This window comes from Schistocerca americana, chromosome 1 (genome assembly GCF_021461395.2).
Source record: "Schistocerca americana isolate TAMUIC-IGC-003095 chromosome 1, iqSchAmer2.1, whole genome shotgun sequence".
NCBI classification, from domain to species: Eukaryota; Metazoa; Arthropoda; class Insecta; order Orthoptera; family Acrididae; genus Schistocerca; species Schistocerca americana.
Genome location: NC_060119.1, coordinates 278,065,511 through 278,092,575, shown reverse-complemented (window position 1 = coordinate 278,092,575; position 27,065 = coordinate 278,065,511). Strand labels below are relative to the sequence as shown.

At 45.0% G+C, this 27,065-nt stretch overlaps 1 protein-coding gene across 1 annotated transcript in view; it reads right to left on the bottom strand.

Moving 5' to 3' along the window:
* The window catches only part of LOC124625300 (epidermal growth factor-like protein 8), a 188,889-nt gene that overhangs the window by 51,059 nt on the left and 110,765 nt on the right, over positions 1-27,065 (bottom strand). The window contains exons 4-6 of the mRNA XM_047149164.1: positions 16,761-16,856; positions 11,008-11,103; positions 1,991-2,083 (exon numbers count right to left, since the gene is read on the bottom strand). Coding sequence (XP_047005120.1) covers positions 1,991-2,083; positions 11,008-11,103; positions 16,761-16,856 — 285 coding nt within the window. The remainder of the gene's footprint in view (positions 1-1,990; positions 2,084-11,007; positions 11,104-16,760; positions 16,857-27,065) is intronic.

Below are 27,065 nucleotides of genomic sequence, written 5' to 3'. Positions count from 1 at the left end.
ACGCGTGCAAAAAATCTGTCATCGTCCCCTAATTTCTCTTGTGCCCAGTGGCAGAACTGTACACTACGTTCAAAGCCGTCGGCATGCAATTCCTGGTGCATAGAAATATGGTACGGGTGCAATCGATGTAGATGTAGCATTCTCAACACCGACGTTTTTGAGAATCCCGATTCTCGCGCAATTTGTCTGCTACTGATGTGCGGATTATCCGCGACAGCAGCTAAAACACCTACTTGGGCATCATCATTTGTTGCAGGTCGTGGTTGACGTTTCACATGTGGCTGAACACTTCCTGTTTCCTTAAATAACGTAACTATCTGGCAAACTGTTCGGACACTTAGATGATGTAGTCCAGGATACCGAGCAGCATACATAGCACACGCCCGTTGGGCATTTTGATCACAATAGCCATACATCAACACGATATCGACCTTTTCCGCAATTGGTAAACGGTCCATTTTAACACGGGTAATGAATCAGGAAGCAAATACCGTCCGCACTGGCGTGATACCACGTACTTATACGTTTGTGACTATTACAGCGCCATCTATCACAAAGCGAAAAAAGTGATCCAACTGAAACATTCATATTTTTTTACGTACTACACGAATATATAATAAAAATGGGGGATTCTATTAAAAAAACCGCAGTTGATCTCCGTTTGACCTATGGCAACGCCATCTAGCGGGCCAACCATAGCGCCATCTGGTTTCCCCCTTCAAGCTAGACGAGTTCCGTTCTTTGTAGTTTTTTGTTTGATGCTTATTTCGTGATATATTTGGCCCTGTCTCAAGTATGTCATTATTTTATTTCTGCGAAATTAAAACGCGATCTTCTGATCATGTGCAGAGAGAAGATTTTTAAAGGGTGAATTCATTTTGTCCTCACTTCACATTCATTGGACACAACTGTAACGTACATAAAGGTAGTTACGTTAAAATACAAAAAAACGTATGTAACATATTTTTATGTCGTCCTTGTTGACATCTGATGAGATACTTGTTATGAGGCAATAAATGGAATAAATCGTGTTTTGAGGTGACAGCAGATAGCAGCAGTCTCTTACAACATCCGATTATGTCTTCGAAATACAGTGTAATTTATTTTTGTATTCTTTATATATATATAACTATCCATAAAATTGAAAGGATTATATACCTGGTTTTCCAAATAACAAGTCAAAAAATTTTATTACAAAAATATTATTCCTGTATCTTTTTAAGTTTAAAGATGGAGTTTGGTCCGAGAGTTTTGTATAATGAGTCGATATGTAACACTTATCGTAACCTAGACCATGACTCAGATAACAAACTTAATACACTGGACCGTAGCCAAGACCTCAAGCTACGCCGAACACATCATCTGATCAATAAAGACACATTATTACACGAAACTCTCACACCGTATATATATATATATATATATATATATATATATATATATATATATATATATATATATATATATATATAAAGCTCTTTACATTGTATTTAGAAGACATAAGGGGGGATGTTGTTAGATGTAAGAAACTACTGCCATCTGGTGGCGCCTCAAAACACGATTTATTCCGTTGATTTCCTCATAACAGTTTCTCATCAGACGTTAACAGGAATGCAACATGAAAACATTTTATACACGTCTTATGTATTTTATTCGTAACTATTGTGCCCTGTTCTTACAACTATTCTGTTATTGTATGTCGTCTCTGTAAGGTATGTTTACTTTGGAACTGTATGAGTTTTATTTTGGTTTGACATTAGAATTTTCCATAATTGCATTTTTATGTACAGTGCAGTTTTGTCCAATTAGTGTGAACAGTCAACTAAATGGACTGGCCTTGTAAAAATCTTCTCTCTACAGATGATCTGAAGATGGCGATTTAGTTTCGTTGAAGCGAGTAATCTCTGTGACTTTTTATGTGACTTGGGCGAGTAAACTTCTGTAATAAGAAAAAAAAGTAACTACACGAATGCGCTTGCTTGCGGCTCACCGTGTTCGCAGTGGTCGCCGCCGTAGCCGTCCCGGCACGCGCAGAGCCCAGTCCTGAGACAGGTGCCGCCGTTCCTGCAGCCGCCGCAGTCCCCTGCAACACGAACCGAGAGTCTACTGCAGCACACACAACTCTACTCTACGGCACAGCACAGGCGCTAATGACCACTGTAGTTGTGCGCCCTAAAACCACAAAAAAAAACCCAGAACAGAACAGCAGCCTACGCCACAAACATCATCTCCACTTGCTGGGTAGCGCGGAGCCGTTTCCGCTTTTCACTCACTACTGCAGCAGCCTCTATGGTGGACGCGATTAGTTGCTGGAAGTCCAAAGAAGACGAAGTAAATATTCCTGAATTCCAATCAAGAATAACTGTCAAGATGAGAAACATAGAAGTCGATATCCTCGGTGTAGCAAAGCAGCTTAAAGCACTCAATAAAGGCAAAGCCTCCGGTCCAGATTGTATACCAGTCATGTTCCTCTCAGAGTATGCTGATATTTAGCAATTATATACAACCACTAGCTCACAGAAAGATCAGTACCTAAAGACTGGAAAATTGCTCAAGTCACACCAGTACCCAAAAAGGGAAGTAGGAGTAATCCACTGAATTACAGGCCTATATCACGAACGTCGATTCGCAGTAGAGTTTTGGCACATAAACTGTATTCGAACATTATGAAGTACCTCGAAGAAAACGATTTATTGACACATAACACGGATTCAGAAAATATCGTTCTTGTGAAACACAACTAGCTCTTTATACTCATGAAGTAATAAGTGCTATCGACAGGGGATGTCAAATTGATTCCATATTTTTAGATTTCCAGAAGGCTTTCGACACCGTTCCTCACAAGCGTCTTCTAATCAAACTGCGTGCCTCAGTTTTGCGACTGGATTCGTGATTTCCTGTCAGAAAGATCGCAGGTCGCAGTAACAGTCGGAAAGTCATTGAGTAAAACAGAAGTAATATCCGGCGTTCCCAAGGAAGTGTTATAGGCCCTCTATTGTTACTGAACTATATTAACGACATAGGAGACAATCTGAGGCCGGCCGAAGTGGCCGTGCGGTTAAAGGCGCTGCAGTCTGGAACCGCAAGACCGCTACGGTCGCAGGTTCGAATCCTGCCTCGGGCATGGATGTTTGTGATGTCCTTAGGTTAGTTAGGTTTAACTAGTTCTAAGTTCTAGGGGACTAATGACCTCAGCAGTTGAGTCCCATAGTGCTCAGAGCCATTTGAACCATTTGAGACAATCTGAGTAGCCGTCTTAGACTGTTTGCAGATGATGCTGCCATTTACCGTCTTGTAGATGTAGATAGTTGCTCCGCCTAAATCTGGCTACAAGGAGAAGAGAGGTGCTGGCGCAGAGATTCTTAACATAAGTGTTGTCGTTACAGTCTCCAGTCTGGACACTGGTTTGATCTATCTCTTCACGCTTGTCTATCCTGTGTAAGCCCCTTCACCTCTGAATGACTACAGCAACCAAAATCCATTTGATCCTGATGTCTGCTTTCAAGCTTGGTCTTTCTCTACAATTTTTACCGCTTTTTTCTCCCAACAGCCGAACTGAATTCCGTGATGCCTCAGGATGCGTCCGAACAACCGATCCCTTCTTTTACTCATGTTCTGCCATAAATTTCTGTCTTCCAAATTTGATTCAGTACCGCGTCATTAGTTATTCGACCATCTGTCTAACCTTTAGTGCAGTCCTATTGCATCACATTACAAAAGTTTGTCTGAACTGTTTATTCTCCACATTTCATTTCTGTATAAGGCAAATCTCCAGACACATACCTGCACAAAACAGTTCATAATATTTAAATTTATATTCAATGTTAGAAAATTTCGCTTTTTCAGAAACGCTTTTCTTGCTACTGCCAGCCTACATTTTACATCCCTCTCAACGTCGACCGTCTTCAGATTTTTTTTCTTTTTTCTTTTTTTCAAGGAAAGGTCCAGTCTAGCTGCAATACGTTCAATAATCTTTACGAGAGCTGCTTCGGCTTTGTTGCCATTCCCAAGAAACGTTTAGATTGATTTGATGTCCATATTGAATCTATAGTAAAGTGTCATTGTCTAATTCTTAGTGATCACATGGCATGTAGTAACTATAAACGTGTGGACTACGTTTCGACTCTTAATTGGTAGTTCGTTTACCTTGAAGCACGATTTTACATTTGTGATAACATCATAGCAAACGAACTGTCAAATAAATGTCAAATCGCGCTTTAAATTAAACGGACTATCAAACAAGTGTCAAAACGTGTTCCATACGTTTATAATTACTACATGTCACCTAATCGTTACGAATTAGACAATGACAGTTTACTATAGGTGTAATATGGACGCCAAATGAAACTAGATGTTACTTGAGATGGCAATAAAGTCGTAACAGCTGTCATAAAGAATACTGAATTTACTGCAGCTAGTCTAGACCTTTTCTTTTTAAAATATCATTATGACGTTTACTACGCCGTGAGTATTTTGCTGCCCATAGAGCAAAAGTTACACACTCATTTTAGTGCTTAATTTCTTGATTAAATGTCCTCTGTACCACCCTTAATTCGACTTCATTTCATTACCTTCATTTCACTTCAGTTAACGTTCATCTTACAACGACTTCACCAAACTCCGTTCATTCCGTCCAACTGCTTTTCCACATCCTTCACCTTTTCGGACAGAATGACAAGGTCATCAACAAACCTCAAAGTTTTTATTTCTTCTCCCTGAATTTTAATTCTGTTTCCAGATTTCCCCCACGTTTCCTCCACATCCTTTTCGGTGCACAGACTGAGCAACATCGGGCTTAATCTACAACGTCTCACTCCTTTCTCAACTACTGCGCTCATTTCATGTCCTTCGACTCTTACAGTTGCAGTCTGATATCTGTACGAGCTGCAGAAAACCTTCCGCTCCTTGTGTTTTATACCTGATAACTTCATAATTTTAAAGAATATATTCCAGTTAGCACTGATCAAAACTTTTTCAAACGTAGGGTTGCCTTTCTTCTATCTATCTTCTAAGTTAAAACGTAGGATCAATGTTGCTTCACATGTTCCTACAGTTCCTTGGAATTCGAGCCTTTCTCCTATGTCGGCTCCTACCAGTGTTTTCCATTCATCTACATCTACATCATACTCCACAAGTCACCTAGCGGTGAGCGGGTACGTTTGGTACCAATAACTTATCCCCCCTTCCCTCTTCTACTCGCGAATGGCGCGTGGGAAGAATGATTGTCGACAAGTTTCTGTATTAGCACTAATTTCGTGATTTTTTCGTCATGGTCATTTCGCGAGATGTATGTTGTCCGACTCTTCCCTGAAAATGTTGTCTCGAAATTTCATCAGTAAACCTCTCAGTGATGCACAACGCCTCTCTTGTAACGTTTGCCAATGGAGTTTGTTAGGCATTTCTGTAACAGTCTCGCGCCGGTTAAACGAAACGCGCCACTCTTAATCTCTCTTCTATCTGTTCCAGGATGATGCACAGTACTCAAGAATCGGTCGAACAAGCGTCTTGTATGCTACTTCCTTCGTGGATGAGTTAAATTTGTTTATGACTCCTCCAATGAATCTCAGTCTGGCATCTGCTATCCTTACTATTTGTTTTATGTGATCATTTCACTTGAAGTCACTCTGGATAGTTACTCCTAGTATTTTAGGGGAGATGATGTTTTCTGCAGTTTGTCTTCAGTAGTCTAGTTGTACAGCAGTGGGCTTCTTTTTCTACATATCCGCAATATGTTATGTCTTTTCACATTCAGGGTCAATTGCCAGAGCCTGCACCATTCATCAGTTCTATGCAGGTCATACAGCAAACGGATACTGTCTTCTGGCGTTGCTACTTTCCCGTAGACAACCGCATCATGTGCGAACAGCCTTAAAGAGCTTCCGACGCCTTCTACTTGATCATTTATCATTATTACAACAATAATGGTCCTAACACACCTCCTAGCGGTACTCCGGAAATTACCTTCACATCTGTCCATTTATTTCCGCTAAGGACGAAGTGTTGAGTTCTATGCGCAGGGAAGCGTTTGACCTGATGCCTTTCCACTAATAAGCGATTGTACTTTTTTTTCTATTCCGCTATCGGTTACCCCAATATCTGCCACTTCGACTCCGTGCTATAATTGAGAGGAGAGACCGTGTTACGATCTTCCGCGCTTAAACAATTTCGGAAGACCGAATTCAGTTTTACGGCGTTCTCTCTGTTATCTTCCAGTTCGGTGCCAGTATGTTCACTGAGTGAACCGATTACTGATTTTACGTAAGGCCGAAGCCTTCTAGGGCTTTTACTCAAATCGGTTGACAAAATTTTACTTTCAGAATCTTTGAAAGCTTCTCTCATTGCTTTTTTCGCTTCATTCAACTTTTGTTTGTCAGCCACGTTTTGAAATTTCTTGAATTTGTGATGAAGCTCTCTTTGTTTACGTAGGAGTTTTCTGACACGACCGTTAAACTACTGTGGGTCTCTCGCATCGCTTGAGTTCTTGCTCGGAATATACTTGTCTAAGACGTACTGAACGACGGTTTTACATTTTTTTCCATTTGTGCCTCACATCTTCGTTCTAGTCACTGATTATTTGATGCTGACAAATCAGATACTCTGCAGGTTGTAGCCTGTTACTCTGGTTAAGCAGAACTATTTTTCTACCTTTCTTAACATAATTTTTAAAACCCGAAGTCATACTTGCTGTCACATACTTACGATCACTGATACCTTCCTCTGCGTAACTGATTCGATAAATTCAAGTCTGGTTGTTGTTGGGAGGTCTGAGACGTTACCTTCACGAGTTGGTTCTCTAAAGATCTGCTCGAAGCAAAATTTTACGACAAGACATTCAGAGTAATGTCACAGGAATCGCTGTCTCTGACACCAGTTTTGATAACATGACTTTCCTGAGTCAACCCCCCACCCCCCACCCCCCTCCAAGCACAATAGAATGTTTAGGAAAATACTGCTGTAAATAATTCGTGCCATTAAGATTTTATACGAACTGATGACTAGAGTATGATGCACCATCCGTAGGATGTCTACGATAAATATTTCTTTGGTACTATTCGGAAGGTGCAGATTACGTTCCAAGTTTCATTTCCATTTCTGTCACCGAGTGCGATGATCCACGGTTAAGATACGCGTTTTCGGGAGGAGTAGGTTTCAAATTCCATCTCCTAGATAAGTTGGGACAGAAGCCATATTGGCTGACAGGGAGGGTAGATGCGGGTTCAAGTGTTTGTGGATGTGTTAGGAGAGGATGGATTTTAAAACTTTGCTATACACATAGGTGGGGATGGCGTGTTCATAGGAAGAAATATCATTGGGGAGTATAGTTGGTTTGAAGGAAATCTGAACCCTTCGATTATACAGGGTGGGCCATTGATAGTGACCGGTCCAAATATCTCACGAAATAAGCATCAAACGAAAAAAACTACAAAAAACGAAACTCGTCTAGCTTGAAGAGGGAAACCAGATGGCGCTATTGGTTGGCCCGCTAGATGGCGTTGCCATAGGTCAAACGGATATCAGCTGCGTTTTTTTTTTTTAAAATAGGAACCCCCATTTTTAGTACATATTCGTGTATTACGTAAAGAAATATGAATGTTTTAGTTGGACCACTTTTTTCGCTTTGTGATAGATGGCGCTGTAATAGTCACAAACGTATAAGTACGTGGTATCACGTAACATTCCGCCAGTGCGGACAGTATTTGCTTCGTGATACATTATCCGTGTTACAATAGACCGTTTACCAATTTCGGAAAAGGTCGATATCTTGTTGATGTATGACCATTGCGATCAAAATACCCAACAGGCGTGTGCTATGAATGCTGCTGGGTATCCTAGACGACATCATCCAAGAGTCCGGACCGTTCGCCGGGTAGTTACGTTGTTTAAGGAAACAGGAAGTGCTCAGCCACATGTGAAACGTCAACCACGACCTGCAACAAATGATGATGCCCAAGTAGGTGTTTTATCTGCTGTCGTGGCTAATCCGCACATCAGTAGCAGACAAACTGCGCGAGAATCGGGAATCTCAAAAACGTCGGTGTTGAGAATGCTACATCAACATCAATTGCACCAGTACCATATTTCTATGCACCAGGAATTGCATGGCGACGACTTTAAATGTCGTGTACAGTTCTGCAACTGGGCACAAGAGAAATTACGGGAGGATGACAGATTTTTTGCACGCGTTCTATTTAGCGACGAAGCGTCATTCACCAACAGCGGTAACGTAAACCGGCATAATATGCAGTATTGGGCAACTGAAAAGCCACGACGGATGCGACAAGTGGAACATCAGCGACCTTGGCAGGTTAATGTATGGTGCGGCATTATAGGAGGAAGAATAATTGGCCCCCATTTTATCGATGGCAATCTAAATGGTGCAATGTATGCCGATTTCCTACGTAATGTTCTACCGATGTTACTACAAGATGTTTCACTGAATGACAGAATGGCGATGTACTTCCAACATGATGGATGTCCGGCACATAGCTCGCGTGCGGTTGAATCGGTACTGAATAGCACATTTCATGACAGGTGGATTGGTCGTCGAAGCATACATGGCCCGCACGTTCACCGGATCTGACGTCCCCGGATCTCTTTCTGTGGGGAAAGTTGAAGGATATTAGCTATCGTGATCCACCAACAACGCCTGACAACATGCGTCAGCGCATTGTCAATGCATGTGCGAACATTACGGAAGGCGAACTAATCGCTGTTGAGAGGAATGTCGTTACACGTATTGCCAAATGCACTGAGGTTGACGGACATCATTTTCAGCATTTATTGCATTAATGTGGTATTTACAGGTAATCACGCTGTAACAGCATGCGTTCTCAGAAATGATAAGTTCACAAAGGTACATGTATCACATTGGAAAAACCGAAATAAAATGTTCAACCGTACCTACGTTCTGTATTTTAATTTAAAAACCGACCTGTTACAAACTGTTCTTCTAAAATTGTGACCCATATATTTGTGACTATTACAGCGCCATCTATCTCAAAGCGAAAAAAGTGGTCCAACTAAAACATTCATATTTCTTTACATACTACACGAATATGTAATATAAATGGGGGTTCCTATTTTAAAAAATGCAGTCGATATACGTTTGACCTATGGCAACGCCATCTAGCGGGCCAACCATAGCGCCATCTGGTTTCCCCCTTCAGGCTAGACAAGTTTCGTTCTTTGTAGTTTTTTTCGTTTGACGCTTATTTCGTGAGATATTTGGCCCGGTCACGATCAATGGACAACCCTGTATATTTACATTAAGGTCATGGGATCCGGACAACCAAGAGTAACCATGTCAAGGAACAATAAACAGCAGTAGATAGATTACGATCCCGACGCTGTTGAATTACGACACATGCGGATAGACGTTTCTCCTCCTTGTGTGAGTTCCAACCGCCTCCTGGATTTCTCCCTTACTGTCTGCGCACGTCCTGTTCGCCTCACCCCCACTCTCACCTACCTTGGCCTCACCATTGACCGTCACCTCACCTGGATACCTCATCTCCGCTCCATCCAATCCAAAGCCCGCAACCGCCTCCGACTCCTCAAACTCCTCTCTGGCCGGACATGGGGGTTGCACCCCTCTACCATCCTCCACACCTACAAATCCTTCATCCGTCCCATCCTCTGTTATGCCAGTCCTGCCTGGATATCTGCCCCCCCCCCCCAAATTCTATCAGTCCCTCCAGATCCTTGAGCGTCATGCACTCCGCCTCGCCTTCCGTATCCGTCTCCCGTCCCCCACACGGATCCTCTATGATCTCATTCCTTTCCCCCATCTGCTCCTATTCCTCGAACATATCCGCATCCTCTACACCTCCCGCCGTCTTGAACCCCCTCACCCCCTGGTTGCTCCTCTCCTCTCCCGTCCCCGCCCCCTGCCACGTCTTCACCGTTGTGTCCCCCCTACCCTCCATCTCTACACCCTCCATCTCCTTTCCCAAGGTGGCTTCCGTCACCTCCCCCTCCCGGATGATGCCCTCTCTCCCTCCGTTTATCCTTCCTATCAACTCTGATCCTCCATCCCCCTCCTTTCCTCTGTCCTTTCCCTGGGCTCCCTCTCCCCCCCCCCCCCTTCTGTCCTGTTTTTCTCCCCACTAAACCTCTCCCTACCTCCCTTCTCCCCCCCAGTCCTTTTGTGTTCCCCTCCTCTGCCTACCCCACTCCCTGTCGCGTCTGCCCCCCACCCCTCTTATGGGTCCTCATCCTCCTTCAGCTCCTTTCCCGGCTCCCCCCTTCGCTTTTACTCTCCTTTCCCCCCCTTTTTCGTTTTCCCATCTTCTGTCCAGTTTCCCCCCACCTGCTCTCGACTGTGGTGTCACATTTGCCAACTTTTTAGTGCAGTGTTCCAGTGACTATTCAGTGTTGTTTGTCTTTCTCGTGTTGCGAACAGAAACCATGCTGTCGCTCGGTGTGAATTTTATTTCCTTTGCGAACAGAATCCAGACTGTCGCCGTGTTTTTTTAATTGTCTATTGTTTTCCCTGTCTACTTCGTATGTATTTTTATTAGCGTCATCATCCCTGTGTTGTTGTTTTAAGTTCCACGATTTCTTTTCGCCTTGTTACTCTCTAAGTCTCCGATTTTATCGCCTGTCTTTTTATTATTTGTTCTCTTGCTCTTTATCACAAAATCTGTCGGCTGAAGAGCGGCGTACTAAGCTGCTGCCAGCCCGCCCCCTTCGGGGGGAATTGAAATTCAATAAATGAAAAAAAAAAAAATTGTGTGAGGCATAAGGCGATCTTCTCACAAAAAAGTCTCCATTAAAATGCGACTTCTTAATGAGAAACCCGCTGTATGATCTTCCCTTATACACAGAATGATGGCGTTACTCCTGGCTATTCTGTGTGGTTGGAATGAAATCCTAATCATTTGCATGTCGAAGTACGTAGTAAACTTCATGTCAGTATTATATTTGTCAGGTGCCGTCTTCATGGTACTGACTTTTTAGCGGCCAGTAACGTAGTTGGCAGTGAAGACAGAGTAGGCTTGTACTTACTGGTCTCACAGCGGTGGCCCGTGAAGCCAGGAGGGCAGGTACACAGGTTCGGCTTGACGCAGGAGCCACCGTTGAGGCACGAAGGCGAGCACACGGCTGAAAACAAGAAGCATAGCGTACTCACGTACCGTCACCAAGTATGCCACCACAATTTGTTCCCTATTGACTCTGCAGTCTGCTAATTGACTTCCTGTCTAATGTCATTATTGGCAGATTTCCATGTCTCTATCAATCAGAAATGTAATAATGCAGTGTCTCGCATCTGTAACATCGAATGAAATGTTCTCGGGCTTCCAGGAGCGTCAAATGGTCAAATTGCCACGAGCTTTCGACCAAGTACTCCCTCGCCGTTATCGATCGGAATGTCTGCTGATGGGCTGTTGGTACGACCTTATATACTGTAGCTGCCAGCGATGACGTCACTAGTGCCCACCATATGTGGGCATAAGTGGACGGCGTTCGATGTGCCTCGTGATCATTGAGCTATAATTCGACATCTGTGAGCCATGCTGCATCTGCCGAAAAGACGCAAAATCAAATCGATCTATAATTCTCCGTCAAGAATCCGGCTATTACTGAGAGCAGTCAAAGATGCGGCAGGTCTCCGAACACCTTTGATCTACAAGATGTCTCGTGAGTGTGACCAGTCGTACGTCGGACAGACAGTGCGCACTGTAGAACATTATGGGAAGGAGCAAGAGCCTGTGCTACCCCGAAAAATCAGCTTTAGATGAGCATGCTCTAGAAAACAGCCATCAGATCAAATTTTACGCAACCTCTGTCGCAGCTTGCACTAACGGCCTGTGGCACTGTGTAATTAAGGATGCTATCGATATAAAAATCATTGACAACGCCCGCTTAACCCGAATGCATGGTATTTAAGTACCCTACTGGTTGCTATGAAATCAGATTTAACAGATATCAGCTAGTATGACCGATGGGTATGGTAGACTTCGAAACAATCTTCTGAATTCTGAGCAATAACAAAGATTTTTTTTCTTATTTGGCCATCGCTTTCGCCTCTTTTTCCTCTTGAGTAGCACGTAGCACACTTTTTCGTCACTTTTTTGCCTTTCATGGGGGCATGTGCATAGGAAATGAACCAGCATTTTTGCCTTCATTATCATAGAGTTGGCTCTCGCTGAGACAAATCACTTACTTAATTATCACTGCTGAAGAAACCTTCACAATCTTCTCTAATCCCTCCTAACGAGCGAGGTTGCGCAGTAGTCAGCACACTGAACTCGCGTTCGGGAGGACGACGGTTCAAACCCGTGTCCACCATCCTGAATTTGGTTTACCGATATGTCCCTAAATTGCTTCTGTCAAATGCAGGATGATTCCTTTGAAAGGGAACGGCCGATTTCCTTCTCCATCCTTCCCTAATCCGAACTTGCGCTCCGTCTCTAATGACCTCGTTTCCTATGGGACGTTAAACACTATATCCACCCGGAATGAGATTTTCACTCTGCAGCGGAGTGTGCGCTGATATGAAACTTCCTGGCAGATTAAAACTGTGTGCCCGACCGAGACTCGAACTCGGGACCATTGCCTTTCGCGGGCAAGTGCTCTACCACGAAAGGCAAGGGTCCCGAGTTCGAGTCTCGGTCGGGCACACAGTTTTAATCTGCCAGGAAGTTTCACTATATCCACCACCTCCTCCTCTAATCCCTCCTACGAACTACTCTATTCGCCAGGCTGGTCGTTTACTAAGATCAACTACCACGTGACACACATGGGATATGCTTCGTTTTAGAATACATTTAAAAGCCATCTATGAGCTAGAAGTTAAACTCCATGCACTCATATAGTGAAGCGCACATTCGCGAGCTAAGCTCGTCGTACGATTTAAATGAGATAGCAACTCAATGAGATTACATTCGTCATTTGAAGCGACTAGGTTAATACAGGTTGCGGCTTGCAGCTCATCGTGCTTTGGGATCCAGCGATAGCGGGGAGGAAACGGGCGCATCGAATGTGGAGTGAACGTATGAATATAAGGGTGGTGAGAAACACTCTGAAAAGCTTGTAAGGATATTTCTGGGTAGATTTTGCTGAGAATTAATAGTTAACAAAAAAAAATCTATGGTCTGCGCCGTTTCCGAGTTAATTAACACTGAAGTTAGCCAATCATGCCTCTGCGCACACAAATTCAAGCGGACCACCAGAGGCGGTGTTGCCCAACGGTTTCTTCGTTTGGTTTCCTAAAACTGAATAAGAGAATTTATACAAAAATTGGGGATGGACGCTAGTAAGAATCGAATCCGAGGTAAAGGCTGAGCAGTCTCATGCGCTATCGTCTACGCCACCGATTCTCAATCATTTGAGGGACAGGGGCTACCGCCCCCTCCCCCCCCCCCCCCCCCCCCGGCCCAGTAAGGGGGCGTCATAAGATTAATAGGGGCGCGAGCTTATTAAACAGAAAAAAAATTAGATCAAAAACTAGTTACTTTCCTGAAAGGGAAGCAAAGCAACATACATTCTAACACAATAAGAGATAAAATTTCATTCACAGTGATTCAATCACTTGTAAATAGGACTGTATCAAGTCTGCACAATGAATTTAATAACTAACATTTGAATAATAAATTAAAAACAAGTTTTGTGATTGTTAGTGACTCCCTAGGGCCTGGCTTCCAGAGGAAAGTCTTCCAAAGACATCGGAAACGCTGCTTCCCTTCTGCACTCCGCACTCCCCTGAGGTAATCCTTAAATTTTCGCGCGTTTCCTGTAAGACAGAGAGCAACATATATGTGCGATCAAGAGGAGGGTAGGGGGGCGATGAAAATTACGATTGAAAATTGGGTCGCGAATACTAAAAGATTGAGAACCCCCGATGTGCGCTATGAGCACTACTGACGCAATTGTATCTTACGGGCCGCTTGAATTTGCATGCATGCGCAACGGCCTGATTGGCTAACTTCAATGCTAATTAACTCGGGAACAGCGCAAGGTATCGAATTCTTTTCTTAACAGTTATTTATCAGCACAACCAAGCCTGCAACCTCCTTACAAGCTTTTCAGACTGTTTCTGACCACCCTGTATACTGATATGTCGAAGAATAAGTAATTCATACCCAGCAGCTACAGCGGATAAGGTCGCACCAGCATGCCTTCAGCAGTCATTCCACTTGAGAGTGAACATGGAGCACTTGGTCAAAAGCTCATGGCGCTTCAGCCTTTGATGCAGCTGGAAACTAGAGAACATTATACGCATAAGGAATGGTTACTTCTCACTTGAATCCCAATAAATGGATTAAAACAATCATAAGGAGAAATTTAAAAGCACAATAGAAAGAATTACGTATTTTGACTATACTTTTATTTTGACCATATCTTAAAATACTAAAAATATGTTTGCGGTAGAAAGAAATAATAGAAAGAAGGACCACTTCTCCACCCTCCTACCTAGCGAAAAATGATGGTGCTAAAGAATATTGATCATTCGGTCTACTGTCCTCTTAAAAAGCATTGCTGCAGTGCGGTGGTACTCCGTCTTACTGACGTCAATGACGCAGTACCACCTTTTATGTTGCTGTATTATCGCTGACTCGATTTGCACACATTTGGTGATGAACGAACGAGGCAGCGACCGAGCTAGCCGCACCGAGCTAGGCGCTCAGGGAGACCCCTAGCGGCAACCACGAGAATCAGCAACTTATAACTAGCGCCAAGGTAGACTTTTAATTTCGACGCGTAAGTTAAAACTCGCCCCAAATTTTTATCTTTATTCGTGTAGAAAATACAGGCTTGCGAAATCGCATGCATTTTTTCGAAACATCCAATACTTTTCTGAACTCTATTTTCATTGGAAGCAAAAATGTAAATTTCGTATGGTGTTGTTGGCTGGAAAATCCTACGGAGTGGGTTCAGCTGCCTGTCGAAAAGGGTGCTCCTCCTCCGCGCACAATGGTCTCCTTCCTTGCGGATTGTCAGACGTGTGTAGTATGTGTATTTGGAGAGTGTAGGTGAGTGTAATGGATGCGTGTATACAGGGTGAGTCACTAACTATTGCCACCAAGAATAACTCCGAAAGTTCGACAGGCGCTGAAAAGTTTCTGGGACAAAAGCTGCGTGGGATAAGGGGAGTCATAATATGTCGTTGGTTTTTTGTTGCTAGGTGGAGTCGCTTCAGAGATATGAAGGTCAACTTTGTTTTTTATAGGGAATGCCATAGTTTGGTACTTATTTTCTGATAGCGGCTATCTAGACGAATCCAACGATGTGTTACACAGTAAGGTCTTTGAAGGCGAACGAAGGTCACAAAGGTGGCATGAACGTCCATTTATAGAAGGTGTTCGAAGTGATGACCATTGGTATCAGTGCAGTGCTGCAATATTCTTATCATGGATTGAGTGGTATTCCTTATCACATCGGCACTTATCGAAGCACGTGCTCTGACGATTCTCTCTCGTATATCGTGCAAATAGTAAATAGTCGCTGATACGGAGTATCCAACTAACGTGCAACTGACATGTGAACACCATTCGACGGTTTCACAATACAACTCCAATAGGAACGGTAAGACTAGTATAGTCCTCTCGAATAGCACCACAATGGCTGCCAAGCTTAATATCCCCACAATCAACAGTGTCACATGTCCTCAATCTGCAGGGAGGTCTGGAATTTAATCCAGAATATTAGCGCAAAGACTGATGATCACAAACTTTACACCATCACCTTCCTCCTCTTGCTTGCGAAATATTGGCAGTGGAAACTTCATCCGCTAGAAGGATTCGAACCGGCTTACCTCTGATTTGGTCACAACCGCACAGACGTGGGTTTGTGACCTTGGCTATGGAGGGGTGGGGAGAGATTTTTCTTGCAAGTTATGCAAAAACGACGCAAAAAATTAGAATTAATTGTTATCTTAAAACATTTATTTATTTCATTGATTTTGTTGTTAATAATTGAATCCCAGGCTCGCTTGACAGCAAATTATAACGGTGTCCCGGGAGGATTGGTCAGCGATCAGGGATATAACAGAAACTATTCTTCGAAGCAAAGAAAGTGAAGTGAACATGAGCTCCAAAATGCATACCTTAAGAGCTATGGCCATCTGATTTTCAATACTATGAAACCTCTTCTATTGCAAGCTCTTTATTTTCCATATTTTACGAGGAGGCAGTGTGGACCAAAACAAGAAAAAATTGTCTAGTAAACATGGACTCTAAAATGCATACCTTAAGGTTTATGAGCACTTCTTCAGTAGAAGAGATGAAAAGGTACCGAAGATGAACAAGTGCACATAGTTCTTAAGGTATGCACTTTAGAGCCCATGTTTGCTAGCCATTTTGTTCTTGTTTTGGGGCATACTGCCACCTCCCAGAATATGGAAAGCAAAGTGTTTGTAGTAGAAGAGAGTTGTTTTACAGCATCGAAGACGAAGAACTCCCTGAATATTGACCATTTCTCCTGCGACACCTTGTATTTGGAGGTAGTGTGAGATAATACTCGTGGAGATGGAGAGTCTACAGTGAAAGTAGCCTACATATTGAACAAAAACAAAAAGGGAAAATCTAGAGAGCTGCAACAAAAACAGAGATGCAGATGGTGAAATATAATTTAGAAAATCACCCAAAGAGATGAACGAACTGTAACGTCATCCACACCTTTTCCCTCCAGAAACGAACGCTGTATCCGCACTTGACTACAAGCAGATTTCTGAATGTCTCAGAGCGTTGAACGCTCAAGATATGTGTCGTGTGGTATGAGCGCATTAAGTGTGTGGGGGCGTTGTGCATCGTACTTACAGTGCTCGCAGTGGTGCCCAGTGAAGCCCGGAGGACAGGAGCAGCGCTCCGGCTTGACACAGGTGCCGCTGTTAAGACACGGAGTCACGCACACCGCTGCAAACACAGGAAGCAGACTCATAGTACACTAATTTTTCTAGTCATTATCAATACACACTACTCCTGTCATTAACACTGACAAGACGACTCAGGTTCAGAACTATTTGGAGGTGAAGATCAATCCACTAGCTTATGTGAGCCTTGTATGTTAACCAACGGTGATAGAAATACACTACTGGCCATTAAAATTGCTAAACCAAGATAAAAATGCAGATGATAAACGGGTATTCACTGGACAAATATATTATACTAGAACTGACATGTGATTACATTTTCACGCAATTTGGGTGCATAGATCCTGAGAAATCAGTACCCAGAACAACAACCTCTGGCCATTATAACGGCCTTGATACGCCTGGGCATTGAGTGAAACAGTGCTTGGATGGCGTGTACAGCTACAGCTGCCCATGCAGCTTCAACACGATACCACAGTTCATCAAAAGTAGTGACTGGCGTATTGTGAAGAGCCAGTTGCTCGGTCACCATTGACCAGACGTTTTCAATTGGTGTGAGGTCTGGAGAATGTGCTGGACAGGGCAGCAGTCGAACATTTTCTTTATCCAGAAAGGCCAGTACAGGACCTGCAACATGGCGGTCGTGCATTATCCTGCTGAAATGTAGGGTTTCGCAGGGATCGAATGAAGGGTAGAGCCACGGGTCGTAACACATCTGAAATGTAACGTCCACTGTTCAAAGCGCCGTCAATGCGAACAAGAGGTGCCCGAGACGTGAAACCAATGGCACCCCATACCATCACACCGGGTGATACGCCAGTATGGCGATGACGAATACACGCTTCTAATGTGCGTTCACCGCGATGTCGCCAAACACGGTTTCGACCATCATGACGCTATAAACAGAACCTGGATGCATCTGTAAAAATGACGTTTACCCATTCGTGCACCCAGGTTCGTCGTTGAGTACACAATCGCAGGCGGTCCTGCCTGTGATGCAGCATCAAGGGTAACCGTAGCCATGGTCTCTGAGCTGATAGTCGATGCTGTTGCAAACGTTGTCGAACTGTTCGTGCAGATGGTTGTTGTCTTGCAAACGTCCACATCTGTTGACTCCGAGATCAAGACGTGACTCCACGATCCGTTACAGCCATGCGGATAAGATGTCTGTCATCTCGACTGCTAGTGATACGAGGCCGTTGGGATCCAGCACGTTGTTTCGTATTACCGTCCTGAACCACCGATTCCATATTTTACTAACACTCATTGGATCTCGACCAACGCGAGCAGCAATGTCGCGATACGACAAACCGCAATCGCGATAGGCTACAAATCCGACCTTTATTAAAGTCGGAAACGTGATGGTACGCATTTCTCCTCCTTACACGAGGTATCACAACAACGTTTCACCAGACAACGCCGGTCAACTGCTGTTTGTGTAAGAGAAATGGGTTGGAAACTTTCCTCATGTGAGCACGTTGTAGGTGTCGCCACCGGCGCCAACCTTGTGTGAATGTTCTGAAAAGCTAATCATTTGCATATCACAGCATCTTCTTCCTATCGGGTAAATATCGCGTCCGTAGCACGCGATCTTCGTGGTGTAGCAACTTTAATGGCCAGTAGTGTACACACGCACACACACACACACACACACACACACACACACACACACATACACACACACACACACACACACACACAAAGATGAACCAAAACAATATATATCACATCCCACCACTTGACTAACTGCCCGATGATGTTGCGGGCCCGTGACACGGTACGGAAATGATATCATCCAGTACACTTTCAATGGGCACGAGATCCTCGAGATTGGACCACGTATCTTGGAAATGTACCACCTGGTTGCATGACGTTTCTTATTACACCATTAGTGTCCAGTTACGCCGTCACCAAGGACTTGTCAATGTCATGCCACACACAATTGCAAATGTATTCAGTTCCAGAGGTGTAGACACACGGTGGTGATTATACTGTTTTGGCTCATCAGTGTACAATTCCTTTCCTTCACAATACTGTACTTCAGACATTTGTAAATATTCCCCAGCATAACATCACGTCTCCTTTATCCATGATATACAGAGTGTTATGGGTATAAGTGCAGATTTTTATATGTGTTACCTTAATCGGTATACACATCGCTGCGTTGGCTATTTTTTTCTCTGTGTCTGACAGTCGTCCGGCAAACATCTCACATAATTTACAGCAGGATGTTTTTCTGCACGATCGCAGCTGTAGCACTAAGTAGACTACGCCTGTCAATGTAGACTAACCGTTTGGCGTCAAGCACCCACACTTCATCACCTGTCTTGTTACCAAGGGGAAAATAAGCGTTAGTGACTTGCTCTTGCCGTATTTACTCGACGGTACTAACCAACCTAAAAAACATACTACTAGTGAAGCTATAATTATTAGGCTGCAAATGAAGAAAATACTGATGTAATGTTCAGCACATTCTCCTCAGTCAACAGCTGAAATATCTACATTTGTACCCGTTACACCCTTATATATTTGGTTTCTGTTTTTCCTTCAAATACCGTCAAGAAAGTGAACTTGTCTTTTCATGATGTGGAACGGACACAAGTATATTAGTCGATATTTAGTAAATTCTTCGTAAGATGAAGCCAATCTGTTATTCTTAATCTGATAAAATGCAGCCCCATAAACCTCACACGCCGAAAATTAATGTGTCAAATTATGGGTTCACTAACAGACTAACAAATAGGAGAAGTGTTCACAGCTGACCTTAACCTTATATAAAGTAGCTTGCAAGCACTGTGGGGAAGTATATATTACTCAGTAAGGCAGAGCTGGCACTTAGATTATCTGAATATGGGAAAAGCTAGAGTTGGAGAAAAAAAGAAAGAAAGATTCAACCTTTGCCGATCATCTTTTAACAGAAAACCACTCATATGATGTGGACTGTGTAGTGTTGTGTTCAAATGTGTCGGAAATCCAACTGCTAAGGTCATCAGTCCCTAAGCTTACACACTACTTAACCTAAATTATCCTAAGGACACACACACACCCATGCCCGAGGGAGGACTCGAACCTCCGCCGGGACCAGCCGCACAGTCCAAGACTGCAGCGCCCTAGACCGCTCGGCTAATTCCGCGCAGCTGACTGGGTAGTTTTACACTTTGTAAGGAAAAGTAGAAAGACGAAATACATACTGGAAATCAACAAACGTGACAGCTTAATAAATGATAAAACTCGATTTTCTTTTTCCCGTATTTTAAATTAAGTATTCGTTACAAATAATCCATTAAAACTGTAAATTCAAAATTACTTTTCATCAGTTGTTAAATGTAACACCACAAAAGAACTTTGTTTCTTTTTTAAGTCAATGTAATTATAAGGGGCGATCAAAAAGTTTCCGTTCGGATGTCGTACAGTTCAGAATCGGTATGCCACTCAGCCAAAATCGCCGTGAGGATTCATGCAACATCGTACCGACGCACCAGGCTGAAGACTGGCTGGCTGGCTCTGAGCACTATGGGACTTAACATCTATGGTCATCAGTCCCCTAGAACTTAGAACTACTTAAACCTAACTAACCTAAGGACATCACACAACACCCAGCCATCACGAGGCAGAGAAAATCCCTGACCCCGCCGGGAATCGAACCCGGGAACCCGGGCGTGGGAAGCGAGAACGCTACCGCACGACCACGAGATGCGGGCCCAGGCTGAAGATATCCGTTTGGTAAAAATCAGCGTCCTACAGCGTGAAGAAGTCCATAACCGCCCGCCCGCAGAACATCCTCGTCCGACAGGAATCGTCGATCTTCAAGGCCTTTTTTAAGGGACCGAAGGCGTGATATTGGCATGGGGATAGATCAGGAATCTAGGGTGGATGCTCGAGTATTTCCCAACTGAATCTCCCAGTTGAAGCTCGCCTCACAGATCGACCAACGTTTTGTGCAGAATCGCGACCAGCACAGAACTTGGTCCACAGTTCCACAACGATGGTTTCCAACACACACACTGCCCCGTACAAATTCTTTAGTCTCCGATGGTGGTCTATCGCTGTTTTTCCCTCGGCAACCAAGAAAAGAATAAGAGCACGTTGATTTTGAAAAATGAAGAAAACCGGAGGACAGTTGCTTAATCCACAATCTCTTCTACATCTACATTCATCTAATTTATACTCCGCAAGCCACCCAACGGTGTGTGGCGGAGGGCACTTTACGTGCCACTGTCATTACCTCCCTTTCCTGTTCCAGTCGCGTATGGTTCGCGGGAAGAACGACTGTCTGAAAGCCTCCGTGCGCGCTCTAATCTCTCTAATTTTACATTCGTGATCTCCTCGGGAGGTATAAGTAGGGGGAAGCAATTATTCGATACCTCATCCAGAAACGCACCCTCTCGAAACCTGGCGAGCAAGCTACACCGCGATGCAGAGCGCCTCTCTTGCAGAGTCTGCCACTTGAGTTTGTTAAACATCTCCGTAACGCTATCACGGTTACCAAATAACCCTGTGACGAAACGCGCCGCTCTTCTTTGGATCTTCTCTATCTCCTCCGTCAACCCGATCTGGTACCGATCCCACACTGATGAGCAATACTCAAGTATAGGTCGAACGAGTGTTTTGTAAGCCACCTCCTTTGTTGATGGACTACATTTTCTAAGGACTCTCCCAATGAATCTCAACCTGGTACCCGCCTTACCAACAATTAATTTTATATTGATCATTCCACTTCAAATCATTCCGCACGCATACTCCCAGATATTTTACAGAAGTAACTGCTACCAGTGTTTGTTCCGCTATCATATAATCATGCAATAAAGGATCCTTCTTTCTATGTATTCGCAATACATTACATTTGTCTATGTTAAGGGTCAGTTGTCACTCCCTGCACCAAGTGCCTATCCGCTGCAGATCTTCCTGCATTTCGCTACAATTTTCTAATGTTGCAACTTCTCTGTATACTACAGCATCATCCGCGAAAAGCCGCATGGAACTTCCGACACTATCTACTAGGTCATTTATATATATTGTGAAAAGCAATGGTCCCATAACACTCCCCTGTGGCACGCCAGAGGTTACTTTAACGTCTGTAGACGTCTCTCCATTGAGAACAACATGCTGTGTTCTGTTTGCTAAAAACTCTTCAATCCAGCCATACAGCTGGTCTGATATTCCGTAGGCTCTTACTTTGTTTATCAGGCGACAGTGCGGAACTGTATCGAACGCCTTCCGGAAGTCAAGAAAAATAGCATCTACCCGGGAGCCTGTATCGAATATTTCCTGGGTCTCATGAACAAATAAAGCGAGTTTTTCCATAAACACTCAACATTGTCAGTGTCGGAACAGAAATTTTCGTTTTGATCTGTTAGGTAGTCTGAAATCTGCCTTCTATTACTCTTGCTAAACAGATAAACCTTCCTCCCTTTTTTTATTTTCCTATTAACTTCCATATTCAGGGATGCTGCAACGGCCTTTTGATCACTGATGCCCTGTTCTGCACATACAGAGTCGAAAAGTTCGGGTCTGTTTGTTATCAGTAGGTCCAAGATGTTATCTCCACGAGTCGGTTCTCTGTTTAATTGCTCGAGGTAATTTTCGGATAGTGCACTCAGTATAATGTCACTCGATGCTCTGTCCCTACCACCCGTCCTAAACATCTGAGTGTCCCAGTCTATATCTGGTAAATTGAAATCTCCACCTAAGACTATAACATGCTGAGAAAATTTATGTGAAATGTATTCCAAATTTTCTCTCAGTTGTTCTGCCACTAATGCTGCTGAGTCGGGAGGTCGGTAATTATTAACCTAGCTCAGTTGTTGCGTGTAACCTCCACCCATAATAATTCACAGGAACTATCCACTTCTACTTCACTACAGGATAAACTAAAGCGAGTTGGGTCTCACACGATCGCTGTTTCCGGAATCCATGTTGATTCCTACATAGTAGATTCTGGGTTTCCATAAACCACCGGTTTCGGAACAGTTACTGTTCCATTATCTGATGTAAACTGCGATAGTAAAAATTTAATGTTGCACGCGAAAGGGAGGGATGCTAAAGTCTTAAATGTCAAACAAGGAACTATGCGGCTAAAGTTCAAAATTAAAACAAAGTAAAAGAGAGAGACTCGGTGGAAGTTCGAGTCCTCCCTCGGGCATGGATGTTTTTTTTTTTTTTTTTTTTTTTTTGTGGTTTTAGGGCGCACAACTTCAATGGTCATTAGCGCCCTGACTACTCTAAGAATGCACCGCGAGGCACAAGTTGACCACAACAACTAAAAGGGAAAACACGATAAAAGACAGACTGACAGGCATAGGATTAAAAAACAGCATCATCAAATGTCCTTAGCGAGGTGTGTCAAATTGATAAAACGAAGAACACGAGCAGCTGCTCGTGGGTCATCCGCTAAAATGGCATCGAAAGTATTTGGCAGGTTAAGATCGAGGCGCAGTGTGTTAAGATCTGGACAGGACATTAAAATGTGTCTAACCGTCAGCAAGTGCCCACATGGGCAGAACGGCGCCGGCGCAGCCGTCAGCAGATGGCGATGGCTGAACCGGCAGTGTCCAATTCTTAACCGGGCTAAAACGACCTCCTCCCGCCGAGAAGGGCGTGAGGAGGACGTCCAAGCCACGGGAAGAGGTTTTAAGGCCCGAAGCTTGTTGTCGGTAAGTGCAGCCCAATCGGCATGCCACAGAGATAAGATGCGCCGACAAATCACCCTGCTAAAATCGGACGAAGGGACGCAACAAGAAGCTGTTCGAGGCTGGAGGACCGCAGCCTTGGCCGCGGCATCTGCAGCTTCGTTCCCAGGGATACCGACATGGCCCGGAACCCACATAAAGCTAACTGGAGAACCGACGTCCACCAGCTGCTGAAGAGAGCGTTGGATCCGGTGTACGAAAGGGTGAACCGGGTATGGATCACTGAGGCTCTGGATGGCGCTCAGGGAATCTGAGCAGATGACATAAGCAGAATGTCGGTGGCGGCAGATGTAAAGAACAGCCTGGTAGAGGGCAAAGAGCTCAGCTGTGAAGACCGAACAATGGCCATGGAGCCGGTATTTGAAACTTTGTGCCTCGACAATAAAGGAACACCCGACCCCGTCATTGGTCTTAGAGCCATCTGTATAAATGAAAGTCATGTCGATGAACTTCGAACGAAGTTCCAAAAAACGGGAGTGGTAGACCGAACTGGGGGTGACCTCTTTTGGGAGCGAGCTGAGGTCAAGGTGAACGCGGACCTGAGCCTGGAGCCAAGGTGGCGTGCGGCTCTCGCCCACTCGAAAGGTTGCAGGGAGGGAAAAAGTAAGGTGTTGAAGGAGGCGACGAAAGCGAACGCCAGGGGGTAGCAGGGCAGAGACATACAACCCGTATTGACGGTCAAGAGAGTCGTCAAAAAAGGAACGATAAGACGGATGGTCGGGCATTGACAGTAGCCGACAGGCATACCGACAAAGCAGTATATCGCGCCGGTAGGTGAGTGGCAATTCGCCAGCGTCAGCATGAAGACTCTCTACGGGACTGGTATAAAATGCTCCGATCGCAAGTCGTAAACCCCGATGTTGTATGGAGTTGAGGCGGCGTAAGATGGATGGCCGTGCAGAGGAGTATACGAAGCTCCCATAATCCAGCTTGGAGCGGACGATCGACCGATATAGACGAAGTAGGACGGTTCGATCCGCTCCCCACGACAGACCACTGAGAACACGGAGGACATTTAAAGAACGGGTACAACGGGCGGCCAAATATGACACATGTGGAGACCAGCTAAGTTTCCTGTCAAATGTAAGGCCTAAAAATTTGGTTGTCTCCACGATTGGGAGAGCAACGGGACCGAGTCTTAAGGACGGTGGGAGAAACTCTTTGTATCGCCAGAAGTTAATACAGACCGTCTTCTCGGCAGAAAAACGGAAGCCATTGGCGACACTCCAGGAGTAAAGACGGTCAAGAGAACGCTGAAGACAGCGCTCCAGGACACGTGTACACTGCGCGCTGCAATAGATGGTAAAATCGTCCACGAAAAGGGAGCCTGCTACATCAGCCGGGAGGCAATCCATTATTGGATTGATCGCGATGGCGAAGGGAGCGATGCTCAAAACTGAGCCCTGTGGCACCCCATTCTCCTGGCGAAAGGTGTCGGACAGGACAGAACCCACACGTACCCTGAACTGTCGATCCATTAAAAAGGAACGAATAAAAAGAGGGAGGCGACCGCGAAGGCCCCATGTATGCATGGTGCGGAGGATGCCCGCCTTCCAACAGGTGTCGTAAGCCTTCTCCAAATCAAAGAACACAGCCGCGGTCGGGCGCTTCCGCAAGAAGTTATTCATAATGAAGGTCGACAAGGTAACCAGATGGTCAACAGCAGAGCGGCGCCTACGAAATCCACATTGTACATTGGTAAGTAGGCGTCGAGACTCGAGCAGCCAAACCAATCGAGAGTTAACCATTCGCTCCATCACTTTACAGACACAGCTGGTAAGCGAGATAGGTCGATAACTGGAAGGCAAGTGCTTGTCCTTCCCCGGCTTAGGAATCGGGACAACAATAGACTCGCGCCAGCATGCGGGAACATGTCCCTCAATCCAGATGCGATTGTATGTACGAAGAAGAAAACCTTTACCCGCAGGAGAAAGGTTCTTCAGCATCTGAATATGAATAGAATCTGGCCCTGGAGCAGAGGACCGTGATCGGCCAAGTGCGTTTTCGAGTTCCCGCATGGTGAATGGGGCATTATAACTTTCACAATTCGAGGAGCGGAAGTTAGGTGGCCTAGCCTCCTCTGCCTGTTTGCGGGGGAGGAAGGCAGGGTGGTAATGAGCGGAGCTCGAAACCTCTGCGAAAAAGCGGCCGAAGGCATTGGAGACAGCCTCAGGGGCCACAAGGACGTCATTCGCGACCTTCAAGCCAGAAACTGGTGAGTGGACCTTAGTGCCAGATATCCGGCGCAGGCTACCCCAGACAACAGAAGAAGGAGTAAAACTGTTGAAGGTGCTTGTGAAAGCAGCCCAGCTGGCTTTCTTGCTTTCTTTGATAATACGACGACACTGAGCACGTAATCGTTTATAATTGATACAATTCGCCACTGTAGGGTGGCGTTTAAAAGTGCGTAAAGCACGTCGACGAGCACGTAAAGCGTCTCTACATGCTGCGGTCCACCAGGGGACCGGTACGCGACGTGGAGAAGAAGGAGGGTGAGGGATGGAATATTCAGCAGCAGCGAGAATGACTTCCGTGAGGTGTGCGACCTGACGATCGCAGCTTGGAAAGGTTTGATCCTGAAAGGTCGCCCTGGAAGAGAAGAGCCCCCAGTCTGCCTTGGAGATGGTCCAATTAGAGAAGCACGGAGAGGGGGTATGCTGCAGGAGATGGATAACACACGGGAAGTGGTCGCTCGAATATGTATCAGAAAGTGCATACCACTCAAACCGGCGTGCAAGTTGGGGAGTACATATGGAGAGGTCTAAATGGGAATAGGTGTGAGATGTGTCCGAAAGAAAGGTAGGGGCGCCAGTATTGAGGCAGACAAGATCAAGCTGGTTGAAAAGGTCTGCCAACAAGGAGCCCCTCGGGCAGGATGCTGGAGAGCCCCAAAGGGGATGGTGGGCATTGAAGTCTCCAGTTAACAAAAATGGTGCAGGTAGCTGAGCAATAAGTTGCATCACGTCTGCCCTGGTAACGGCAGATGACGATGGAGTGTAAACGGTACAAAAGGAAAACGTAAAAGTGGGGAGAGTAATGCGGATGGCAACTGCCTGCAGGCCGGTGTGCAACGTGATGGGATCGTAGTAAATATCATCCCGGACCAGCAACATAACCCCTCCATGAGCTGGGATACCTACCACAGGGGGTAGGTCAAAACGCACAGAGGTGTAGTGTGCCAAGGCAATTTGATCGCATGGGCGTAGCTTCGTTTCCTGGAGGGCTACGACAAGCGGACGGTGCAAGCGGAGCAGCAACTTCAAGTCCTCTCGGTTGGAGCGAATGCTGCGAATATTCCAGTGAATAAGTGCCATTGTAAGAAAAGAAAGATGAGAGAAGTGGTCACCTCGAAGGCCGCTTAGGGCCTGGCTTCGAGCGAGCACTGCCGCCGCTATCAGTAGGCGGACAGTCATCGTCCATTGGGTCTATAGGGTCATCGGCCATCTCGGGAGGATGGCCGGGAGGGGGAGCTTCCTCCGCCAGTGAACGGCCAGGTGTACGGCTACCAGCGGTGCGGCCAGGCGAAACGGATGACGGCCTGGGGTGGCAGCCGCTGGGTGGCG